Below are 19046 nucleotides of genomic sequence, written 5' to 3'. Positions count from 1 at the left end.
TAATTCAGGCTGGAAAATGGACCAGACCCTATTGCCAATATCTTAGTATGTAAAGAATTAATGTACAGTACCAAAATTGAAGCACTTCACATAAGGAAGAAAAAGGTAAGACAATTTAGAGTCCTAACAATGATTGTAAACGTAATTATCTTGATTAGAATTCAAACGCCAGTATTCCCACGATCAGTCCTGGACTGTCCATCTGGCACTTCTGGCAAATGCCAGAGGGGCCGATGGCCAGGTGGGCCAATTTGTTACACCAAGGTGGAGTCTCCGCCTCCCGATCAGTGTACAGAGAGAGTCGCTGGACTTGCGGTGGGTCTGGCGGCTCTCTCTGTGCACCAATTGGGTCCAGGAGAGGGGGGCATCACATGCTGCTATCCCCTCTCTCCTGCAAGCCAGGATAGGCAGCACACGCATGCCCGGCACGTTCCGGCAGCCCAGTTTATCCCTGCCCACAATGATACCATAGGTAAGAGTAATACCAAGTATCTTACCTCGTCATAGGTGTATCTGTAGTCTGCTTTCTTTGATTTGAGGTCCCATAACACTACTGTACCGCTCTCATAACCAATTAGGAGCTGAAAGACAAAACACTAACATTAAACATTTCACTGAAACCAGTGTGGACTTCAGTATATTGGTCATGTACCTACAAATAATATAAAAACATTAGAGACAACAAAAGCCTATACTTCCCATACCTTAGAGACACAAGAACAAATATAATATAATTATCACAATTTGTGTGTCATTTACACTCAACAAAAGAAAATAAAAATATGAACATGAAAACATAATACACGCCAAAACGACTCGTTCAAATATCAGCCAGCAATGGTGCATTACAAAAGGATTACCACACACAAGTGCTGGCCACATATATCACCTTAATCAGTTTTGCTTCTGCCCCATACCACCGGCAAATGATAAGACTTATTTAAGGCGCATATGCCTCCTACCTCTCCAGATGTGACCGCATTGCGGGCATGTGCAAAGTGATTTCATGCATGATAAGCCATCCAAAATGTCTTGTGATCCCCAGCTCACTACTGAGTTTAAATAGCGAGGGAACATTCCCATATAAACCAAGAAACTGACCCACATTATCACTAACGGAGAGGAAAGTCCCTGCATATAAATGTAGCAGCAGCAAAATAAAGAGCGAGGGATCGTGGGTATTCAGAAGGGAATGAGAGAGAGGGCTGATGAGCAGTAGAGACCCCAACGTGTAGCAGGAGATGCTGTGAATGCTGTGAGTAGAGCCTGTGGATTGTGAAATTGCTGTACTACTTTGGTCAGATACATAATCCAGTATTGTAACTAGGGGTACACGCACCGCAGGAAAAGTGAAGAACTTGACTTCTATACAGCTGGTTTGCAGTATCATGGCATGGTGCACAACACAATGTACTTCTTAACCACAACATCACAACACCGGAAGATCGACAAGTGTAAATCCTGCACTTCGATGAAGTACGATATCAAACCATCATGTTTACAATTCAATTGTCGGCCTCTGTAATATGCTTTAAGTGGCACTTCACACATTTTGATCACCCAATTCCAGCATTGAGGGGTCCATCTACTACTTGTCGACATTGCTGACCATGCCCCCAAACTGTTATAATGTGGAAGAATAATCACATATAGTGATGTGGATATGCTCATCTTTGCTTCAATGGAATTATTGGAACAATCGCCAGCTACGATTAGTTGCAGCCTGGCACACAAAGCATCAAGCCGCGTTGAAACAAAGTTGAGCATGGCAACATCTGTCAAAAAGAAGGTCTTACAGAAGGTCTTTAGAAGAAATAACTTTTTATAGAAGTCCGTCACACTACACTGTGATTATTTTTTTGTTTTACATGCGTAAAACAAAACTAGCCCTAGTGTACTTTAACATCTGGTCATACTGTACTGTACATGGGAAAAGGGGCAGAAATGTATTGTTTCGGTGGACGGACATATTTATCCTGGGGTGGGGAAGATGGAGGAAGAAGTGTCAGCTAAACTTTTCTAAGAATGCATGATGCAGGCATATGCTCAGTAATCACCAAAGTATAATCGTATGGTGGTATCACTACACATGCCCAAAAGACCAGAGCAAGAAGATGAGTTGGCATTTTATGGGAACCTGTCACCTTTGGGTGTCATACCCACTGCATGGCAATCGAAATGATCCAATGATCAGAGTCACTGACTTTTTAAATCTCCTCTCCAGGAGAAGCCCGGAGAGGAGATTTTCAGCAGGCGTTCGGGTGGCGGGGCTTGTGCGTGACATCATTAAGCCCCATCCCCATGATAGAAAATTACCCAATTTTCCGATCACTGTCGAGGGGCGGGGCTAAAATGATGCAACTGTCACTTTAGCCCCGCCCCTGCATCGGAGATCGGCCAAGCAGGTTAGTTAAACGCTGTTGTCAGGTTTGAGATAGCCGGGAACAGGGAGGGTTGCCCACCTTTCCAGGAGGCCGGGAGGGGGACCCGATTTTTGCAACCCTTCCGGCCATTCTGGGAGGGTAGGCAACCCTGCATCTGACACATACTGGCAATGGATCACATCCTTGTATGAAAGTCCTCAATGTGGTAATTTGGAGCACATTGCCACAGATAACTTGAAAGGAACTTTTACAATGCTGCTCTGCAAATATAACCTAAGGACGCATGCGTCCATGAAAAATCTAATTATCCCACAATGCACTCACTTAACTGAGCAGAAACATTTTGCTACTTTTGAAAAACCTCTTCACATAAAACAAATACTACTAAATAGTGATTTTACAACTTGAAATACAAAGACATACTGTACAATCTGCTCAGAACATTTTTAACAGGATAATTCCACTTCATAGAAAAGTGATACATGCATACAACCCAGAAAAGAAGAGAGTTTTTCATGGCCTATTACAATACAATGTTCCCTAGGAGATAGGCACCAGAAAATGTTTTTTTTCCCCCCGTCAGCTGCTTCTGAGTGAACGGTCAAAATGTGCACAATCATATCAGTGAATAGCAGATGTTCAAATTACACTGTGAAAGGCTTTAATTTCTATTTAGTGGAGAGAATGTAGTGTTGTATTGTTATTCATAGCTGACGTCAGCATTGAGGAATATGGATGATCTTCACTTACCAAACATATGAATTCATTTATTAGATGATACATGTGATGGTACATCAGCGGTAAGCAAAGCAGCAGACACAGTTCACTTACAGCTGGACCACTTCAGGGATTAAGGGCTGTGTTTTCTAGACTTTAACTCAAAGACACCCAAAGAGCCATTTTTGTTAATGGCAGCCTCTGTCTAGCTGTTTTAGTATCTTAGTTAACTCTCTAAGGGGACTATACATCATCTATAATGGGTCCACTTCACAAATGTTAGTTTCTGCAGGTTTTAAATAATGGGCCAATTCATTATTAAGGGCCTGATGGGGCCGCCTAGTATTTAGCAAACTCTTCAGATCATCTCTAGATAATCATTTGCTTACCACACACACACCAAACGTCCTATCTAAAGTTCTCTCCATTAATCTCTAATGTTCATTTAGAATTTGTTTCTTATACTTGGTTCTTCCAGAACCTACTGCCTCATCATGGTCAACTATTTCCAATGCTTGGATTACCAGAAATATCTCATTTTAAACATATCCAATTTAGACAAAGATATGACAAAATCTCTTTTTGCAGTCTTTTCTTCCTGAGACACGTACTCTCCCACGTAAATCGTATTGAAACGTTGCTAAAGCTACAAAGCTAATAAAAGTTTTTCTTCAAAGAAGCTGGAGTGCTGTACATCTGTTTGGAGTATATATATATATATATATATATATATATATATATATATATATATATATATCTATAGAGAAGGGGATGGAAGGAAGCGCTATATAGTGCAATAATATTTTGATAGAAATAATTTTATTCTATGCACATAAAACTGAACCAACGATACACTGCTCATACCATTAGGTTCCTCAGTGTGGGCTACAAATACCACATGGTGTATAAGATAATAAGACCCGGTCACCCGGTCACCGTCTGTCCCTGATGCTGCCTCCTGGCAGGGTCCGCTCTGTCACCTTAGCGCTCCCAGCACTTCACGGTTGAAGATCAGCGCGTACCCCTTAGCTTCCACGCAGCAGGACTTCAGACTTGGTGTGTCAATTTGCGTCAGGTAAGACACGCCCAAACGCGTTTCGCCTGTGGCTTCGTCAGTGGGCTGTCTTACCTGACGCTACCTTCGTCTATTTCTACCCAAAACAATTAACATCAGCTGGTGTATTAACCCCGCTCACTCAGGACACGGCTCAATCTATTTAAAAGTGACTACGGCTCAAATAATATTCAGCCTGTGACTGCTATTCCAGCCAGATCGAAATTTAAAACATTGAACAACACATATAAACTTAACAACACATAAAGACTAGGAAGCGGGACATAATTTATAAAGTGCATACTAGTTGGAATAGGGGATTATCAAAAAACAGGGCACTAATATTTTTTGGTGTGAATATTTTCAAAATAAAGGCAGAGCACCTCCGCAATTTCCATTCCACCTGTAAGCAATGGATTTCTTAATGATTTTTCCATATCCTGGGTCAGCGAGGTTTTACAGGTTTTCTACATCATACACACCAGGCAATTTTTCTAAAAGATCAAAGTACATAGCAGGCAATTTATCCAACTGGTCAAGTACACACCAGGCGATTTTCATATACAGTCAAATCCATCATACATAGCTGGCGGTTTGTCAATATATTCAACTACAACCCTTCAATGGGATTTTTTACAGGTATAAAGTTTCTACACATATATATAACAATCTGGGACACAGGTCAAAAATATATAGCCATACCTTTTACAGTTATTCTTTATCTAAATGCTATATTGATATATGTATATAAGGGGCTTCTTAAGTGTCGCTAAGGTGACAGAGCGGACCCTGCCAGGAGGCAGCATCAGGGACAGACGGTGACCGGGTCTTATTATCTTATACCCCATGTGGTATTTGTAGCCCACACTGAGGAACCTAATGGTACGAGCAGTGTATCGTTGGTTCAGTTTTATGTGCATAGAATAAAATTATTTTTATCAAAATAATATTGCACTATATAGCGCTTCCTTCCATCCCCTTCTCTGGTTCTGCTTGGATCCCAGGACCCTATCCAGGTTGGAAGCAGCGGTCAGCTAAATCAGTGATCTAGTGCTAATTGGAAAATGAAGGACAACATTGTCTGATGAACTGCTTTTGCATGAGTACCCACTACTGGACTTTTTGGTACTTGTTTCCTAGAACGGCCACAATCGTGTGGATCGTGTACCTTTAAGTTAAGGTACACGATCCACACGATGGACCCGATTTCCTTTGAAATCAGGTCCATTTTGCCGGCAAAGGATCAAAATCGGGGGCATCGCGTCGGTCGGGACCATTAACATTGGTCCCGACGCGACCGACGCGATGCCCCCGATTTTGCCATAGGCTTCAATGTTAAAATATTTTTTAACATTGAAATCGGGAGGATCGCGTCGGTCTTGTGCCATTATAATGGCACAAGAGGAGATGGACTTGATTAAGTCCATCTCACCTTTAAAAAAATGTGAAAAATGTGAAATGGGCCAATATGACCCATTTCACATTATAGATGTCCCCGTCGTCACCCCACGATAGACGCCAACCCGAAGCGTGGCGAGCGCAGCGAGCCCGCGAGGGGCGGCGGTGCGCGTCCTCCGACCTTTTCATTCCCCTACTATCCACGTCGGCGTGGAGTTGAGAATAGAATAGTGTGGCGAGCGCAGCGAGCCACCGAGCCCGAAGCGTGGCGAGTGCAGCGAGCCCCGCGAGGGGACGCGTATAACTTCACAGGTATACGCGTGCGCTCGCCACGCTTCGGGCTCGGTGGCTCGCTGCACTCGCCACACTATTCTATTCTCAACTCCACGCCGACGTGGATAGTAGGGGAATGAAAAGGTCGGAGGACGCGCACCGCCGCCCCTCGCGCACTCGCTGCGCTCGCCACGCTTCGGGTTGGCGTCTATCGTGGGGTGGGGTTTACGTCGTTAAATTTGGGGGTCTAGGGAATATTTTACATTGAATCCAATGTAAAATCGGGTCCCAGGGACCCGATTTACATTTCATTCAATCAAAAAATCGGGTCGGTCGCGTCGATCGCATCGCATGCGACCAAATCGCATGCGATGCGATCGACCCGATTTTTCAGACACGACCACCCCGATGTAAATCGGTGTGGCCGTGCTAGGAAACAAGTACCGACTTTTTAAAGAACCCAGGCAGTTTAGCTAGCGCACCTCCATATTCTCTTTGCAAATATATATATATATATATATATATGATTGTTCTACCACTGTTAGATGTTACAATAGCTAAATAGATTATCCTGAAATACTGAATATCTCGATCCTTCACTACCCTAAGTGAATGAAAACTAATGGAAGTTCTGTATTATTATATCTGGCCTTATATGAGGTAAAAGTGTGTTTACTGTTATCAATACCTGCGTTGATTCGGAAGACTTGCCCACCTTCCCGGGGACCGGGAAGGGGACCAGATTTGCGGGAGCCTTATGGCTATTCGACTATTACTAAAAATCCGCAAAATGTATTCTAAATATTGATAATAAGTTATAATGAATTACAATTTCACTTCTTACTGCTTTGTATTCCTACTTTAATAAGTGTACAATCAACAGCCTAAAAATTAGGGTAATAAAAAAAAATGTAGCTTCAGTATTTAGGGCGGAATCCATTAAACCCCATGAACAGGGGTGAAAAAGGCTGGTAGCATAATAGTCTCAGGCTTTATTGCCTCAGACTATTACATTCCAGGCCCTTTTTCACAAGACCCCCTATTTAACACCCGTTAACATATTACTGGATTTTAATTTATTAAGCAGTCTTATTAAGCCTGGTGAAGTGATAAAGTGTCCCGTGATAACACAGCAGCCAATCAGCTATAAACTGTCATTTTTCAAATCCAGCCTGAAACTTGTCATTTCGAAGCTGATTTGTTGGTGCGTTATCTACGGACACTTTGTACAGTTTATATTCAATTGATGCCGGATCTATTCCGAAATTCTTTTGACGGAATGGATCCAGCATTCATTATTCAATGCAGCAGGCAAATCCAGATATTAGATTTGGCAGCTGATTGATGCTCACGCGGCCGGCGCAGGGACCAGGTGAGCGGGATTTGGCACAAATGGCCGGGAGGTGGCGGGAGGCAGCAGGAGCCGGGACGGGGCAGAGTGAGCTGCTGCTCTTCATCTTTTCATGTCGGATTGAGATTGCTGCAAACATGGCCAAAACCTTTCAGTTTTGGCTATGTTCCCGTCAAAAGCAGGTGTATTAGTGGCTATTTCGTCAATCCACCTGGTTTTCAGCAGGTCGTAACAGCTAGCATTGAATAGATCTGAACCCCTTCCGATCTATTCACGTAGAAAACTGATGTCGATTGATGTCGAAAACGGCAGTTTCGACATCAATTGAATATACTCCTTTATCACTTTACTAAGCTTAATAAATCTGTCCGAGAATTTGGGAAGAGTTCACAGATTCAAGCATACCCTGGATAGTGCCATCTATTAACCAAGAGCTACAGGTTGAGTATCCCTTATCCAAAATGCTCGGGACCAGGAGAATTTTGGATAACGGATTATTCCGTATTTCGGAATATTTTAATATTTCAATACTGTATTTTGAAGTATCTTGCATTTATGCTGTATAGACACATCAACCACATAAAATGCACACAAATATATTTTATTTGTTCAAAAAACAAGGTTTCAAAACATGAAACAAAATTTGTTTACTATCTCAGATAGTGAATTTGAATGCCAAACAATCATTTTCTTGTACATATATAGTACCAGTTACATATCATGTCCTCAGTAGTGCTGTTACAAATGTCCACAGTGAGTTTTTTCACTTTCTGGAATGTATGGTTTTCGGAATAATTCGGATAACGGATATTCGGATACGGGATACTCAACCTGTATTGAGATATATTTTTTGTTATCTGTTCAGACGCATAATAAAAATCTCTGATAAGTGCTGCCGGAGGTTAACTTAATTGCCATGGGGAATCAATTAGACCGTGGTAAATTACCCCAAAGTAGGTGTACATCTAAAGTCCTGCAATAGCAATGACACTTTTTTTCACACAAATCATAAAAGGGTATTTCCTAATATGGCAAGTGCTTTTTTTTTTAATTTTTATTAAGAATAGTGTTATGAGTCAGAGTAACATTGTTACATGGTGTACGACAGGCAGAGTTAAATTACACTGATTTTTATTTTATTTTATTAGTCACTCTACACTGTTGTTGTTTGTTTCAGGTACAAAGAAAGTATGGAACAGGCATTAACAAGAATGCTATGTTCTCCCAATATACTGCAGTTCTTTTATGACTCATTGTAATTAGTTATCTTGGCCTGTACACATTCGGTGTTATATATTTATGCTCTGCTCTGTGGGATATTAAAGGGGAAAGAAACAAAAATCTTTCACAGCTTTAAACCCATTAGCAAACAGAATAATGTACAGCTTTCAGAACATAGCATATACGGTACGTAGCCATTACTGTATTCCGAATTCATTAATGGCTACTGTGTTCAGAATGTCGACATGATCTGAATGTCAGCAATGAATGTGATGACATCGATACTGCTTTCACATCGCGAAATGCAGGGTCGCACTGGGACTTTGAAACGGTTCAGTCACGGCACGACCTTGCATTTTGGGATGTTCACATGCCCTCAGCGAACTGGCATTATTGCCGGTTCGCTGACATCATCCGGGGGCGCGGTGGGGAGACGGCGTGTCATCAGGGAGGAGGTAGCGTTTAGAGCTGGCATTGCTCCAAGCGCTGCCTCCTCCATAGTGTGAATGGGAAACGGGTCGCTCGACCTGGTTATCCCATTCACACTGCACAGCAACATGGCAACGAACCGGTAAGAACTCTGTTTTCTTACCGGTTCATATTACCGTGTTGCTACCACTTTCACATCGCACTAATTACCTGGTTCGAGCCGGCAAGAAACTGGCTTATACACGGTAATTAGTTGCGATGTGAAAGGGGAATTACATGACATTGTCATTATAGGGCTTGGATAATTGGGTTAGGCTATGGTTAGAGCTCTAATAGAAGAAAAAAACTTGCTAACTGCCTACATGCACAATATCGACATGTCAGATGTTGTCATTCGGAATGTCAACATAACATACCACACACCACATTTAAAAGTAACAATGTAGTTAAATATATACAGCTTATAACTTTCGATTTTAATTTTTACCATTACCATTTAATTATTACCTAATAAGAGGTAGTAGTGTGGTCCCCTGCCTCCCCTTCACTATTCAGAGCACTTAAGCCATCATGCTCCTACTTTCCAGCAGCCTCTGAATTTTGTGGGGCAGTCCTGATTTTCCTGGGGTGTTAAAAGAGTGTAGCATACTGGGGCCTATTGGTAATTGGCTGCTGCACATATGGGCGTGATTTGAAACACAGGCTTGCCCAATGAGTTGCACAGTGAATTTTGTCCCAAACTTTTATAGCATTTTGCTAAGCTTTCTGGAAATAAAAATAGTACTGTTGATATTATAAAACAAGTAATCTGTTTGGTATGCCTACTATATGAAATGTTTTTCTTTCTCTATGCCAATGTATGAAAGGAAAACAATACGTCACCTACCTTGCCTTCATCCATCGGATTATCACTTATGTGGACAACTGGTCCTGGGTGTGATTTGGATGACCTGAAAATAAAAAGAGAATATAAAAAGGTTAGAGAAACTGGTAAAAAGAGGAATGTTAAGGTAATCACTTATTATGCATAACAAAATAATTTGCATATTTAAATATATCAAATGAGCATTTCTAATACACAAAAGGCTAAACTAACCAACAGAGCTCTGGTCAGGACTCACAGCTAGTACCTGTATTTAAATACAGGTACGATATAGAGTGGTTCCGGTTGATAGATCTACAGTGTCTAGATAGACCGTCAATAGGTTGATACACAATATGTCGACATGATCATAAGGTCAACACGTGAAAAGGTGGACATGGGTTTTTTACAATTGTTTAGATTTTTGGACTTTTTCATACTTTGCCATCCACGTAGAGTGCAATTGAGAATGGTAGGCCCGAAGCATTGCCAGCGATGTAAGCCTTTTGAGGGTAAGCATGACACTAATTGAGGGTCCATATTGACAGGTGTCGACATTGATAAAAAAAAAAGGGAAAACCTCATGTTGACATTTTTGTGTATCAACCTTTTGACTATATTGACTTATTGCATGTCGACATTTGTTGTGAGCCTATTAACTGTCTAATAATCCACACCCAGTACAGAGTGCATTGATACAAATCATGCAAAGGCCATACTTTGATTTTAACATATGCTTTGATTTGATCTCCTTTTGCTTCTACTAGCAATTCACTCTCTCGTTTCTCCTCTCTACAGCAATCTCTCCCTCACTTTTGATCGAGAAGTAACAAATCGAAAGAGTAAAATAGGCAAAGTTGCCCATTGGAAACTAATCAGCATGTAGCTATCATTTGTCTAGCACAGTCTGAAAATAATAATTACAGTAGAAGCTAATTGATTGGTTGCTATGGACAACATCTCTACCTTATCTCCTCGAAGGTTTGGAACATTTCCCCCTCTATCACTCTCTCTCTTACACCCGTCACCATTGTAACCTCCCTTTTTCTACTACTGTTTTTCTCTTTCTTTCTTACCAGCTACTGGGGGGAATTAACTAAGATAGGAGTTCTATTTCACATGGGATGTTGCTATGGGCAACCAATCAGAATGTACTACTTATTTATTTAGCACCTTCTAGAAGATAATAGGGAGTATCGGATTGATTGCCCATAGCAACATCCCATGTGAAATAGAACTCCCGTCTTAGTAAATTTCCCCCATGGTCTCTTGCCCAGGCTTGCCTACTCTCCCGGGAAGGTGGGCAATCCTCCCGCATTGCCCACCCAGCCCCCGCACCCCCTTTCCATGCTGTACTAAAATTGGTAAAATACCCAGTTTTCGCAGGTCCACAGCAAGGTGCAGGGCTAAAATTACGCAAATAGCGTCATTTAGCGGCATTTTAGCCCATCCCCCAATTCGCGGACCTGCAAATTGCTTTCTTTGACTGCCATGGGGAAGCTGCATCCAAGGACGTAGTCACTGGCCTCTGCCACCTCCCAAAAAATCGCCAGCAGTATGACAGTCAATGCTGTAGCTTTGTGGGCACGGAGATTGACATAACAGAAAAAGATTTGCATACAAGCAAACATCGCAGATTGACATAAATAATAAATACAGTATAAACTCTGCATCAGGTCCAGAAAGCACAGAATATACACACTACAGTATGTCAAACATCTGTATTATTCTGGAGTGATGTAAATATAAGTATGAAAGAACCAAATAAATTAGAGACTGTAAAACACTGTACTCATCATAGGACTTGGTCAGTATATTTACATTAACACATGGGCCCGATTCAAAGGTGGGTGTCACTTTGATGCTAGATGCAAGCGTTCCAATGTTTTCTGCCTGAGTTGTGTTGCTTGTGCGTCCCGTTGTTTACTACTCTATGATGAAATGCAGCAGGGAGATGCAACATCAGTAAGTAGGTGACAAAGAATGGTATGTTGTGGTCACGGACTACGTCCATAGACGCGGTTCCACTAATACCTTGTTCATGACGGCCCTTTATCAATGTGGACTATGTGCATGTCAGCCTTTCGGTGTTGACCTATTGACTGACTATCTAAACACCGTTGACCTTTTAATCTGTAACCGACTGATCTAGAACCAATACCAAGTCTTTGTACACAGCCGCTGGGACATGCAAAAACCACAGGCGGGCATCTCCATACAAATTCAGGGGGTAACATTAGTGTACATCTCTGAATTATTGTTTAATAATCCTTTCTTTCTTTGCAATGATTTCATACTGATGTGTTTTATTGGACCACAGCAGGCAGACCTGCATTTCATTCAAATATTTAGTTCTCATGATGCCGAAATTATGGACCCATTCATATAGCCAGAAATTATAGAGGCCGGCTGCACAATCCTCACTAACTTAATGAGCTTCTGATTTCTGACGCAGCTTGTCAATATAATACTATTGTCTGCATGCTCTGTCTCGCATTAGTTGCTGTTGAATCAGGCTAAAGTAAGCATGTTTGTCCTATCTGTTTAGGCCGCCATTTCGTGTTTGTCATTGTCACAACACATTCTAGTTTCCTGACAGACACTGCTGGATACATATCACTTGGTCATCTTTTTCTGCTTAAGAAAAGCTTGCCAAGCTACAAAAACTGTTGTAGCATATCAGAACAGAACTTTAGGGCATTACACAGACTGCTTTTTCTTCCTTTATATTTTTCTTCCTTTGAACACAACAGAAAATAAATCTAGAAACCTCCAAAAAAAAAACAACAAAAAAAACAACAATAACAATAGTGACTGTTCTTACATTTTCACAAAGTTTTTGCCAGCATATGAATAGTGACCTAAGCTCAATGCATGTTTAAAGGAATATGACAAATACTTTCATGCATGGTATATTTTAAGCCTAAGGGGGTAGTCAATCCCGGGCCACGACTGTTGGGACATCCGAGTGACCCTGGACTGTTCTAGGACCGGTTAACTGTTATACCACTTTTACACAGAAACGCCGGGTTGCATCGGGTGTTTGGACCCAGATTCAACCCAGATGCGACCCGGCGGAGGTGGTTCCCTATGGTTCTGTATTATATGTTAACAGTAAGTGTTGATAACAAAGCTGCCTAATTCTATACCTGAAGTGCAAATTACATGGTGTGATGTCACCCTTCTAGTTCAGCACAAATATGGACGTCTGTGCAGAGTTCTACATGGCTTCACAAATACAGATATTTGACACCTTGAGGGCCTGATTCTGAGGCTTTTGACTCAGCCGCATCTGCGTTTTCGGCTAATGCCGCAATAAATTAAATCTAAACTGAGGCGACTACTTGCAGTTTCTTGAGATGGTTCATTTAGGTCTCAAAGAGATTGTAAACGCAACACTGCAACTTGCACCAGCCCTACGGAACGTGCAGTTTCTCCATCTGACTATGGCGCCCTGTGTGACCATAACATGGTCCATCTAAACCCCGCTGACCCAGCGTCTGGAAACCCCAGAGATTAACCTACTATATACAAATTCCATGCCATGGGGAAAAGATCTACACAACCAATTAAAACAAGACAAAAAGGCAAGTGCGCGCCAATGTCTTATACAGATGGGCTCCCGGATATACAGCATTTAGAATAGATGGATGGATAGATAACATAAAGAAGTACTGTAACCCTAAGAATCGCATATAAATCCAATCTAATTAAAATAATATTGCCCTGGGGGTGCCGCAAAAAAAAATCTTATACTCTAGGGTGCCGTGATTAAAAAAAAGATTGGGAACCCCTGCCTTAAGGCATACAATCAGATGCGATGCGATGCGATTTTGCATAGGATTCAATGTTAAGAAGGTCCTGTTCATTTCCCCACTATCCAAGTGGGCATAGAGTTTATTTTATATAGCGTGGCGAGCGCAGCGAGCAACCGAGCCCGAAGCGTGGCGAGCGAACGCATATTTCTTAAAAAGTATTCTGTGTCCCCTCGCGGGGCGCGTTACGCTCGCCACGCTTCGGGCTCGGTGGCTCGCTACGCTCGCCACAGGTTTATATCCAACTCCATGCCCACTTGGATAGTGGGAAAAGGAAAATGATCCCTTTTTCCCATTGAATTCTATGTTAAAATGGACTCAGACCATTTTAACATTGAATCCTATGGAAAAATCTTGACCATCGCATACGATTTGGTCGCATGCAATGCGATCCGATTTCTAAATCGGACGCCCAGATACTACATAAGTACCAATTAAGGAAATGTGTTTGCTGTAAATTACTTTTACTATCTAAAATAAACTAACTTAACTCCATGCCAACATGGATAGTTCATACCCCCACTATCCATGTTGGCATGGAGTTGATTTTAGATATCGTGGCGAGCGTAGCGAGCCACCGAGCCCGCAGCGTGGGCGAGCGAAGCGAGCCCCGCAAGGGGTCTCAGACGCATGGCGCCATGCTGGCACCGTGAAACTACACAAGTACCTTTTTATATATATAATTTTATGGTGACATTTTCTGAGAAAACAGGACTACCTCCACCATCACTGTATGAAAATATTTACGGTGACAAGATCACCAAAATAAAGGGGCATACACCTGTTGGTGATTTCAGACCTTTTTCCAAGCAATCTGACTGGATCGCTTAGAAATGGAGCACCGATCGCTCCGTGTGTATGCCCTGCAGTGATGGGCCACTATCGCCGGCAGCAAAAGCCAGTGCTTGCGCTGGCTTTCCCTAGATCACGGGGCTTTGCCTATTAAAAATAGGCAAAGCACCGCTCAGCACGATCAGCATCGTGGTGTGCATCACGTGTGCATTACGAGTTGTCCGGAGCGACTGTCCTAAATCGTGCACGTCATTTAGTCAAAAAGCCGGGTCACCACGTCTGTATGCCCCTTAACTCACTATCAATAATGCTGTGTGATCGGATCTATTGGTCCCAGTCCTGTTTACTGTGCATTTAAAAATGAATCCATTCTTTGATTACACGACTAAAAAGGGGCCATATGCACCCTAGAAGCTAAATAGCGCCTTCGCAGATGGGCCAGAGGGCTGATATAGTGCCCCCTGTCCCCATCACCATCACACATGAACACATATGCTATTTTTGGTCATTTCATCTACAAATGCATAATACAAGGAAACATTACTGAATTTCAAAGAAAATTTTCTGAAGATTATTAAAGCTATGGGACAACTGATCAAGACTGCTTGTCACCCTTCTAAAGTATAGATTTAAGATTGTATTTCCCTTGCTGACCACTTAATCTGCTGACATGAGAATGCAGCAATCACAGTAGCTCAGCTCACTCCCCCTATATCCATGCCCTTGGCTATGAAAAGCAGTCAACTGCTAATGAGTAAGGCAGGAATGAATTATCCATACCTAGCATGACAGGTTGCCTGTGTCCTAGGGGAGACACTGTGCTGGAATACTCATGTTATTATGGAAGATGGAACACATCCCCATAGGACACTGATCAGCAGCAACACATGTGGCATTTAGTATAAAATCCAGCAGTAACACTGATTTATGATGTTACATATTGGCCATACTCCAGGATAAGTATCTGTTTAGGGCATTCACTCTTTATGAATTATTATTAGTAAAGCTTATGAGTGTTAGACTTTATTCCCAAAACATCATCACATTCCACAGCCCTGTACACTGGAGGAAAGAAAACAAACATGCACCAATCACAGTGTTAAAAACATTGCTGGAACAAAAAGTACCTACAACCAACAGCCTATTCTCTTCTGGTTTCCCATTAAACAGTTTTTTACCCATGAGGTTAAGTTAACCATCGATGGTACCGTCATTGGCCATCCCTTGGCAAGACATTCAGACACAAATGGGCCTGATTCAGACTTATAAGCAATCTTCACACAAAACAAACATTTGGTACTTGTTTCCTAGCACGGCGCCCATCGCATCGCATACCATAAGCCTTACAATGGTATGCAATGTTACGCAATGGCATACAATTTAAAATCGTATACCATCGCATTGTATGGCATATACAATGGTATACGATTTTAAATTGTATAAGCACCCTAATAGGTGTTTTCAATGTTAAATGGCCCCCCTATAAGATTATTAATTGTATAAGCACCGTAATGGGTGCTTACAATGTTAAAAGCACCCCCACGCCACCCCCAGTATCAACGCAAACCAGAAGCGTGGCGAGCGCAGCGAGCCCGCGAGGGGCGGCGGTACGCGTCCTCCGACCTTTTCATAGCCCCACTATCCACGTCATCGTGGAGTTGATTTTAGGTAGTGTGGCGAGTGCAGCGAGCCACCAAGCCCGAAGCGTGGCGAGCCCCGGGAGGGGACACGGAATACATGTAAAGTAATACACATCCCCTAACAGGGCTTGGTGGCTCACTGCGCTCGACACACTATTTAAAATCAACTCCACGCCGACGTGGATAGTGGGGGTATGAAAAGGTCGGAGGACGCGTACCGCCGCCCCTCGCTGCGCTCACCACGCTTCGGGTTGGCGTTCATAGTGGGGTGGCGTGGGGGTGCATTTAACATTGTAAGCACCCATTAGGCTGCTTATACAATTAAAAGTCGTATAGGGGGGACAAAATCGCATTGCATGCGGCTATATGGCATGCGATGCGATACAATGCATAAGATGCCATACGATTGAAGTACCGAACATTTTTAAAACCCCTATGACAGGTGTTCCAGAGTTAACCCATAAAGGTGCCATGGTAATCGATTCAGATGGTATTAGAAAAGTAATGGGCATTCCTTGGTGATGACTAGGAAGTGGCTACTAATGGAATAAAAAATGGTCCATTCAGTGGGTGTACTGTGGGGGCCTGTCCCTGCAGCCTGCTAGCTACACAGACACACAGCTGCAAACATAGGAGGGTGTGGTCAGATGGAGACACTGCACTGCTGTTCAGCTGGTGCAAGTTCCATGGTGCTACTGATGGTGGTGTATAATGATGCACCAGTCAGTATTACAGGCAATAAAAGTGGGTGTCTCAGTCCTTGCACTTTATGCTGCATGGATGCACATAAGGAAAGGAGTTTGCTATCCAACTCGTAGATGGGTGTCTGCCAATAAACGCTGCTGCAAGCACTTTTGCATGTTGTCAGTCATAGCTTACAGGACACAGCCGCGAAGACTTATGCACATAGTAATACATGGGGTGAAAAGTTAATGACACATTTATGTATCAATAAATGGGTGCATACAAAAATATATAGATTAGAAAATGGACAAGTCTAAAAATATTTTCCACAATTTAATGTGGCTACAGCATACCGCCCAACTTTCACCCCCATGCAAAGTGGGACCTGCGGCTTCAGAGGAGGGGCGATGCCAACCCATCCCCGCACTTAATAATTAATAATCTTTCTTGATTTTTATTATGGATATGTTATATATTGTTATTGTATGGTTTCTTAACATATTACACATGTTTTAATATGCAGAGGTGATCAGTCTCTCCATAAACTAAATATCTCTCCCTTGCATCTCCAGCCATAAAATCTCTTCCGCCTCTATCTCCAGCTATCACGTTTTCACCAACCTTCCTTGTGTGTCTCCAGCAATCAAATCTATCCCCTTCTTTCTCTCCTGCAATCCAATCCCCAACCTATCTCTTAAGCTCTCATAATTTACTAACATTTACTGTTTTCCTTCTGCTTCTCTCCTTTCGGGTGCCCTCTGCTGCCAATGATGCTCACGGGACCTTAGGTCACACCAGCATAACAATGATGGAAGCTGCATGAGAAGTATGACCAAGAATGCATACCTCCCAACTGTCACGATTTTAGAGGGACAGTCCCGATTTTCGGGTCCTGTCCCGCTGTCCCACCCGCGGCAGGAATTGTCCCGCTGCGGGGGGGGGGTGGCAGTTGGGAGACCCCCCAATCTAGTAGAATAGACGCTGTGTGCATGCGCACAGTGTCTATTCTCGTATGAAAATGAGGTCGCGGCTAATTAGCATAAGCTGCGCCCTCATTTGCATACACCCTGCCCCCTTTTCGGGCGCCGCGCGAGTGTCCCTATTTCTTCACGTCAAAAGTTGGGAGGTATGAGAATGGGCGGTACAGGCTTTCTGCCAGCCAAAAGTTTAAGAGCTTAAGGGGCCTACACACGTAGAGATAAGCGTTCTGTGCGATTCTAGATCACTCAGCACACATCGCTGCACAGCTATGTGCCACTGAGCGTCTGTCAGGGCCAGTGTTCTCCATGAGAACACTGGCCCTGACCCCAGCAACCCCGGCAATTAACTAGATTATCCAGAGTGCTGGATATTAATCACCTAGTCACGGAGTGATGTAGAGACAATTTATAAGCGATCTAGTGAGATTGCTTAGAAAATACCCCTTAATCGCTATGTGTGTAGGCTCCATGAGATGTTCTGCCTGCCCAGATGACCCCAGGCATTTCCAGATGTTTATAGGAATTTGCCTTTAATTGCTATGGCTTGGGCCAAGCTGAGTAAATGTTACAATATTATGCATGTCAAATTACCTCTCAACAACAGATAAAATATTGGAAGATGGTAGATTTATATCTGAATTTTTTAATTGGTAAAACAATACTACAATTCAACCAGTTTTAACTATTAACAATCAGTGCTAAAGGCAAAAACGACATATCACGACAACAGCCAGTTCTAAATACCAATGTGAACAATTATGTAAAATACTTTATACAGTACAATTAACAGTTCTGCACAATCTATTCATCAACAAGAAGAACACGTCATCGCATAAAAAGACAATTTAAAAACAGAATGAAAACACCAATATAAAGAAATTTAATAGGTATTGATACTATAGGGCAATGATGCAGAACCTTGGAAATCCAGCTGTTGTTGAACTGCACATCCCAGCATGCCGTGCAACAGTTTTAGCATGGTTAAATAGCAGCTCCTCCCAATAGGCCACAGGTTCTCAAAGTCAGTCCTCAGGACCCCACACAGTGCATGTTTTGCAGGTCTCCTCACAGAATCAAGTGAAGTACCTGGGGATCTTTTAAAATGTGTAATTGAGTACCTGTCGGGTGACCTGGAAAACGTGAACGGTGTGTGGTCCTCTGGACTCAGTTTGAGAACCACTGGAATACATTATAGTTACCTAGTCTTCAGGATCTCCCAGGAGAGTCTCAAATTTTCAGAAAGTTTCCTGGAAGAGGGGGTGGTCCGTCCACATCTTACCAACTTCCTAGTGAAGTGGACATGATGAGGAGATGAATGTTAGGAATCGTGGATCCATTGGGAAGGGGCTGTGCCAATATGACATGATTCTGAGAATCACATCATTTAGGCTTCATAAACTTGCTACATCATTCTTAATGATGCAGAGTCCGGCACCATTTCCAATA

At 42.5% G+C, this 19046-nt stretch overlaps 1 protein-coding gene across 6 annotated transcripts in view; it reads right to left on the bottom strand.

Moving 5' to 3' along the window:
• Positions 1–19046, bottom strand: part of STXBP5 (syntaxin binding protein 5) — a 385959-nt gene that overhangs the window by 138670 nt on the left and 228243 nt on the right. For all 6 annotated transcript variants that reach the window (XM_083176191.1, XM_083176190.1, XM_083176193.1 and 3 more), the window contains exons 6-7: positions 9714–9777; positions 498–581 (exon numbers count right to left, since the gene is read on the bottom strand). In XM_083176191.1, coding sequence (XP_083032317.1) covers positions 498–581; positions 9714–9777 — 148 coding nt within the window. The remainder of the gene's footprint in view (positions 1–497; positions 582–9713; positions 9778–19046) is intronic.

The sequence above is a fragment of the Crinia signifera genome, chromosome 3, assembly GCF_055691185.1.
Source record: "Crinia signifera chromosome 3, ASM5569118v1, whole genome shotgun sequence".
NCBI lineage: Eukaryota > Metazoa > Chordata > Amphibia > Anura > Myobatrachidae > Crinia > Crinia signifera.
The sequence above is the reverse complement of the archived record's forward strand: the minus strand, read 5'-3'. Positions and strand labels throughout refer to the sequence as shown.